Source organism: Macrobrachium rosenbergii, chromosome 26 (assembly GCF_040412425.1).
Source record: "Macrobrachium rosenbergii isolate ZJJX-2024 chromosome 26, ASM4041242v1, whole genome shotgun sequence".
In the NCBI taxonomy this organism is placed as follows: Eukaryota; Metazoa; Arthropoda; class Malacostraca; order Decapoda; family Palaemonidae; genus Macrobrachium; species Macrobrachium rosenbergii.
Window position 1 is genome coordinate 42,949,500 of NC_089766.1, and position 7,152 is coordinate 42,956,651.

At 38.2% G+C, this 7,152-nt stretch overlaps 1 protein-coding gene across 1 annotated transcript; it reads right to left on the reverse strand.

Moving 5' to 3' along the window:
• Positions 1-524: 524 nt before the first annotated feature.
• On the reverse strand, positions 525-5,073 carry LOC136852828 (uncharacterized). Its single transcript, XM_067127730.1, has 5 exons — positions 4,858-5,073; positions 4,144-4,474; positions 2,595-3,579; positions 2,213-2,274; positions 525-1,999 (listed from the first exon to the last, which is right to left on the reverse strand). Exons 1-5 carry the CDS (start codon positions 5,071-5,073, stop codon positions 525-527), a joined length of 3,069 nt encoding a protein of 1,022 aa, XP_066983831.1.
• Positions 5,074-7,152: the final 2,079 nt, after the last annotated feature.

Consider the following 7,152-nt stretch of genomic DNA (forward strand, 5'->3'; position numbering starts at 1 on the left):
CTGCGCAACCTGAACACGCAAAACTTTCGTGAAGCGTAGTTATGCCTGAAAACACAGAATACCCGGATTAGTAGCTATCATTTCATTAAGTAAACTCTCTGATTAACACCTCAACTGCATAATCAATCACCTAACAGTGTCTTACCATGTCTCAACGACCATCAACAACCGCCTATGCTACTCATCAGTAGCATAAAACTATAATAATAATAATATCTGCAAAAGCGTATTCCAGAAATAACACACCACCAACCTATCTTAAAATTACCCTTGCCACAAAATTCAAACGAGTACCATCTTTACCTTCACCTATAAACTTAATATTAAACATAACTAATTTTACAGTCCCAGACATTTATGGAATTCCTGTAAAGAAAAATTCAGATTAATACATATTCATTGTCCTTATACACTCATCTACTTCTAAGAATACAAACCTAACTACCTACTTCAACAGCACACACACCGCAATTAGAACGATACAGATACTACCTTAATATCCGCAGAGCCCCTTGCCAGAATCCCTACCCAACGCTGCGAGAGAGAGCATCAGCCACTACATTATCTCTTCCCGGTATATGAGAAAACTGCAAGTTCCATTCTTGCAACATGATACTCCACCGCATCAGACGTTGATTTTTATTTTTGTATCTGTTGATGAAGGTCAATGGATTATGATCTGTCATAATCTTTATTGGAGATCCTGTGGAAGATAGATAAACAGAAAAATGATTAATGGCCAAGATTAATGCGAGTGTTTCCTTCTCGACCGTCGAATATTTGCGTTGAGCGGAGGTTAATTTCTTCGAAAAGAACGCTACCGGGTGAGAAACGCCTTGCTCGTCGTTCTGTAATAAGACCGCTCCGACACCGACGTCACTTGCGTCAGTGGCAAGCGAAAATGGGAGGTCGAAATCCGGAGCCCTAAGAATGGGGAAACTGAGTAGTATCCCCTTCAAACTTTCAAAAGCATTCTGCGCTTCCTTCGTCCAAATGAACGCGACCTTCTTTTTCAATAGGTTAGTAAGTGGAACAGCGATGTCGGAGAAATTCTTTACAAACCGACGATAATACCCTAGCAAACCTAAGAACTTCCTGACATCCCTTCGGCACTTAGAAACAGAAATCTTTTCAATAGCCTCCACATTTGCTTGTTTAGGGGTAACTTTACCATCTCCCACTACATGACCCAAATAAACAACCTTCGCTTTTGCAAATTCACTTTTCTTTAAATTAACCACCAAACCAGCTTTCTTCAATACCTCAAACAATGCCTTAATACGCTTCAAATGTGTGTCCCAGTCGTCACTATAAATAACAATGTCATCAATATAAACCACACAACCTTCTAAACCATACACCAGCGTGTTCATTAACCTTTGAAAAGTGGCGGCGGCATTTTTCATACCAAACGGCATAACACGACATTGAAACAACCCTTGAGGTGTAACGAAAGCTGACAAGGCCCTTGCTTGTTTCGACAAAGGAACTTGCCAATAACCTTTTAACAAATCAAATTTACTTATATATTTAGACTTCCCCATGCGATCAATGCAATCTTCTATCCGTGGCAAAGGATAACTATCGGGTTTTGTAACCTCATTAACTCTCCTATAATCAAAACACATACGAAACTCTCCATCAGGTTTCTTAACCAACACCACAGGTGACGACCAAGGGCTTTTGCTTGGTTCGATCAAACCATGTTTTAACATATATTCCACCTCTTTTGCAACAACTTCACTCTTAAAAGGATTTAATCTATATGGCGATTGTTTCACTGGCGTGGCATTACCAACATCCACGTCATGTTCTAAGACAGATGTTCGACCTGGTACATCCGAAAACAATTCTTTATAATCGAACACCAACTTCTTTAGAGACCTACGTTTATCAAAACTCAAATGAGAAACTGAACTATCAAAATTTTTCAAAGAAGTTTTATTACCTGTTGGAAAGTTACCATCATTACCATATTTATCTTCATTAAATTCTTCCTCTGAAAAAGAATAAATATTATTATTACAATTTACAACCTCCCAACTGTTGCCACACGAATGACTTTATCCCTTTCCTTATATTCCTTTAACATATTAATATGGCAAAGTTGAAAGGGTTTCCTCCGTTCAAGAGTTTCTACCAAATAATTAACCTCGCTTATTTTTTTTCAAAACTTTCCAAGGACCTGAAAATGAAGCTTTTAACGAATTACCTGGAAGAGGTAACAACACCAATACCTTGTCGCCTTCAGCGAAGTTACGAATTTTGGTCTTCCTGTCAAAGAAGTATTTCATTCTTCTCTGACTACACAACAAATTCTCACGAGCAAATTCCCAGGCCTTCGTCATTTTATCACCCAAATTAGTCAGATAATCTAATAAATTAATATCAGGAATGTCACCTTCCCATGACTCTCTTACAACATCAAGCGGACCCCGAACACAATGCCCAAAACCAAATTAAATGGGGATAAACCAAGAGATTGACTTGGAGCCGACCGAAAAGCAAATAAAAGATATGGTAATTCTTTGTCCCACTCAGAGCCGTGACTTAGACAATATTTCCTAATCATCGATTTCAGAGTTTGATGAAACCTCTCCAGAGCACCCTGACTTTCCGGATGATAAGGAGATGAAGTCACATGCTTAATACCCAATTCTGCCATTTTCTCCTTAAAATATTTGCTAACAAAGTTTGTACCACAATCAGATTGAACCACCTTAGGCATTCCGAACCTAGTAAAAAAGTTAATTAATACCTCAACAATTTTTACACTTTTGATGGATCGTAGAGGAATTGCTTCTGGATAACGGGACATTTTATCCATCATGGTGAAAATATACTCATTCCCACTACGAGTCCTGGGCAACGGCCCGACAACATCAATGATAATTTCCTTAAAAGGTTCAGAAACCACAGGGATGGGACATAAAGGAGCTTTTGGAATAACTTGGTTTGGCTTACCGACCTTCTGACAGATACTACAGCTATTGACAAATTTCTTCACGTCGGATTTCAATTTGGGCCAGTAATAATCCTTAAGCAATTTCCCAGCTGTCTTGTGGATTCCGAAATGACCCGCCAAACCATTATCATGTGCCAACGACATCAAGCCAATCCTGTGAACATAAGGAACCAATATCTGTTTTAAAACTTCATGTGCACTATTGCCAGCCTCTCTAGGCCTACTCAACCTGAAAAGAATGTTATTAATTATTTTAAACTTTGGGACAGTTAAATCATCCACTTCGCCCGACTCAACAGGAAGGTCCCGGAATTCTTGTTTCTGAGCTTTAATTAGCTCTTCCTTTGTCCAATTTGGAAGGTCTTTTGCAATATTCCTATCTACAACTAATTTACTACCACTACTACTACTAATACTACGTTCTAAACTACTACAATCTACGTCTGTTGTTGACTCTGCAGCGTCAACAACACTAGCTCTAGAACGAGTAACGACAGCAATTTCACGATTCATTAAAATTGGATCCTGTTTATTTTTATAAGCCACATCATTTCCTAACACAATATCTACATCTTTAACAGGAAACCTATTCACAATGGCCAACTTCAATATTCCTGAAAAAGATGGACATTTTAAATGGAAATTACCGATGGGATAGGACTCAACTGAATCGGGAAAGCCAGACAACAAAACAAACTCTTCAAAGTCATGGATAAAATCGCTAGGTAATGCCTCTCGTAAAATCAACGACTGAGCCGCTCCCGTGTCCCGCAAAATGCGAACCACCCTTTCTTTGGACGAATCCACAGACGAGACACTACCACGGGACAAATACCTTTCAAAGCAATTGGACAGTCATTGTTCACTCGTTCTCGTTTGGACGGGCTCTCTCTCTCGCTTATCAATGCCCATAACTGATCTACCCTTAGCTTGTAGGGACTTCTTAAAGGCAAAACACTGACTTTTTACATGCCCCCTTTTATTACAGAAGAAGCATGTCATGCTTCTTAACCTTTCAGGATTATTTATGTTACCTCTGTCAGGAGAAACACGATTGTTATTAGCAGAAAAATTATTAATATTATTCTGCCTCCTGGGCTGACTCCTATTAACATAATTAGGCCTCCCAAAAACATTGTAATTATTATTATTATTATTATTATTATTATTACTCTGACTTTTTCTAACACAACCAGGCTTTATATTACTCATCACCCCTAACTCATTCTTATGTGACAGGTAATATTCGTCACTAGCAATGGCAACCTCCTGCAAAGTATCAATCTTTAATTCTTCCAAATGCACCTTCAACTTATCGGGTACACACCTCTTAAACTCCTCTACAAGTACCAATTCTTTCAACCCTTCAAAATTGTCAACTTCTTTCGACTTTAACCAATCTTCAGCATATTGCCTCTTACCCCTAGCAAATTCTACGAACGTCTGTTCCCTATCTTTCTGTAAATTCCTGAAACGCTGTCTATAAGCCTCAGGGACAAGCTCATAAGCCTTTAGCACAATGGCTTTCACATTATCATAGTCGGATGATAAACTCATCCAACGTAACATACACTTTCTGAGCCCTACCTATCAATTTACTCTGGATAAGTGTCGTCCAGTACTCTTGAGGCCACTGCAATTTAGCGGCAATTCTCTCAAATGAAACAAAAAACTCCGCTACATTACACTCTTGAAAATGTGGCACAAATTTGAGTGCCTCTGACAAATTAATAGTAGGCGTCACCCCTGGTTGGGGAAGAGGGAGAGGAAACAGGATCCATTAAACGCATTTCCCTCTCAAACTGCCTCTCTCTCTCTCTTTCCTCTGCCCTAAATTTTTCTATATTAAACTCTATTGTTTTTAACTCAATTTGCTTATTCAAAAACTCTACAGACACTTCCTCTTTGACTACCTTCATTTCCCCCTCTGTCTTCACAGTTTTAACATAATCATATACCTTCAACAACAATAGGCCCTTTCTTACAGATGAATCAAATTCAATTTCCAAATGCTGAGCCACTTGCTCTAACTCAAGCCTATCCAACTCTGCGAGCCTTGCTTGCCACCCCTCTCCACTAAGAAGCTCTAAAACATCAATAGTACACATTTTGCTCAATCAAACCTCAAAACAATACCCCAAAAAAAAATCAAATCTGGAGAAGGTGTAAAACTGTTGCCCAAAAATAAAACCCCCAGAATCAATTTTGCACACTAGTGAATACTTGCAGGAACACAATGTCCTGTCACGGTCGCCAGTTTGTGATGGGTCGTTTTACCACCACCACATACACTTGTATACTTATCCAATACTAGTATTCACTAACCAGAATACGAAATTCACAGTAAGTGAAATCGTATCACAAGACTATCAACCAATGTGTGCAAAACCAATTTGGGGGTGAAAATAAACACTAAGAAAAATAACTTAATTTTAATACATGAAGATATAGACAGAAATGACACCTGAACCACTAGATACAATGACTATAATGAAAAACAATTACACTTAATATATATAAAAAAAACACTTAACCAATTAATAGAAAAACAACACATTCAAACGCAATATGGAGGGGGCCCAGAAAGGAGGAGAAGTTCAAAAAGAATGAATAACCTAACCAAAATACAACACTAAAGTAATCAGAGGTGGTCCTTGTAACAAAGCCGTGATCTGGTTAAACTAAGGATCTCCACGTCTGGAGATTGAGACAGGGTGACGTCAAATTATGGGCCCAACTACGGCGCTGGCCTATACCTCCACCAATTCACAGGCCGTGATCCAACTGAGGCGTCTTGCTCAGCATGCAAACTAATAACAGTCCAAATACTGTACCGTTGGACAGAGAGGTCCCCTTGGCTATGGTAACTGAACCAAGGGCGTAGCAGGATAATAAATGAATAAATCCTCAAGCTGCTGAAGGTAGTGGATCCAAAATAATCCTAAGTTCAGGATGCCAAAAACGTAGCAGTCAACAGCAGCGGCCAAAATCAAGTAGAAACGCCCAGGTCAAGGTTCAGAACACAATTGTCCACCACTTCCTTCGGGACGTTGACAACCCCTCGGCCTCCTGGGGCGAAGGGGGTGGGGGAGCTGGGGAGAAAAGCCCTACACCCTCAAAACATGAAAGACAAAACGGTCGTTAGTGAAAACGTAAACACAAGAACCACCAGAGGAGGAAAACTAGCTAATACATTGTGACAATAATTTAACATTTAAAAATAAAGCTAAGACAAATCAACTAATTAAATAATGACAACAAGATGATATACAATATATATATATATATATATATATATATATATATATATATATATATATATATATATATATATATATATATATATATTATATTATATTATATATATAGTTCTCATGCCATTTCTGCGGGTTAAGGGACCAGGGTGACAGTCACTATACTCACTATCAAGATAATGCTGTCCATATTTCTGTTGATAGGCGCCGGCTGAGAGTAGCATTTAAGAAATACGATGCACAAGAAGCGATAAAACAGACGTTAGAAGGAAAAGATCTTAAAAACCTCAAGGATTTGAAACACGTCAGGCCACGGAGATATGTCCATACGGTACTGGCGATATTTTACATTTTTAATTGCTTTTATTTATGTGAGCCTTAGCCCTGTAATACTGTGCTATAACTGTTTAAGGTACAATCGGTGATGGTAATAATAAACACGCTTCATTTAGTTTGTCATATATGAATATCAGTATAAGATTTTTCTCTGTTAATTATGATGATTGAAACGGAGGCTCCAGAAATAAGGAAACGCAATAAAAAGGGAGATTTAACCAAGATCTGGAACCATCTGCGGCCAGAAAACTAATTTAGTAGCTTTAAGTGCCCAGGTGCACTCATGAGCAGCAGAGGAAGGGACAGGTCAATCAATGGCCACAGACCAAACATAATAAAAACACGATCAGTGCCCAATGGGCTAAAAGTATAGTGGAACATATGCACCATATTGTTCAAAGTATATTGCATTTTAAAATACATTGCTTTAAGATGTAGTAGATTCCTTTTAATTTTTTGGTGTAAAAGAGACGATTGCTATTTGATTGGCGGCAAACAAAAATTTATTATATCTAATAATTTATCATACCTAAAAATTGTAGATGACGACTGTCGAATATCACAAAAATTCATACCTATCTTGACTATATGTCTATT

Excerpts from the sequence above, each read along its gene's own strand:
- LOC136852828 (XM_067127730.1), bottom strand. The coding sequence starts at position 5,073 with ATGTGTACTATTGATGTTTTAGAGCTTCTTAGTGGAGAGGGGTGGCAA. Across the intron at positions 2,275-2,594 it reads AGTCAGGGTGCTCTGGAGAG|GAAGACCAAAATTCGTAACT; the intron begins GTTTCATCAAAC and ends CTTCTTTGACAG. Across the intron at positions 2,000-2,212 it reads GGTGTTGTTACCTCTTCCAG|AGGAAGAATTTAATGAAGAT; the intron begins GTAATTCGTTAA and ends ATTCTTTTTCAG.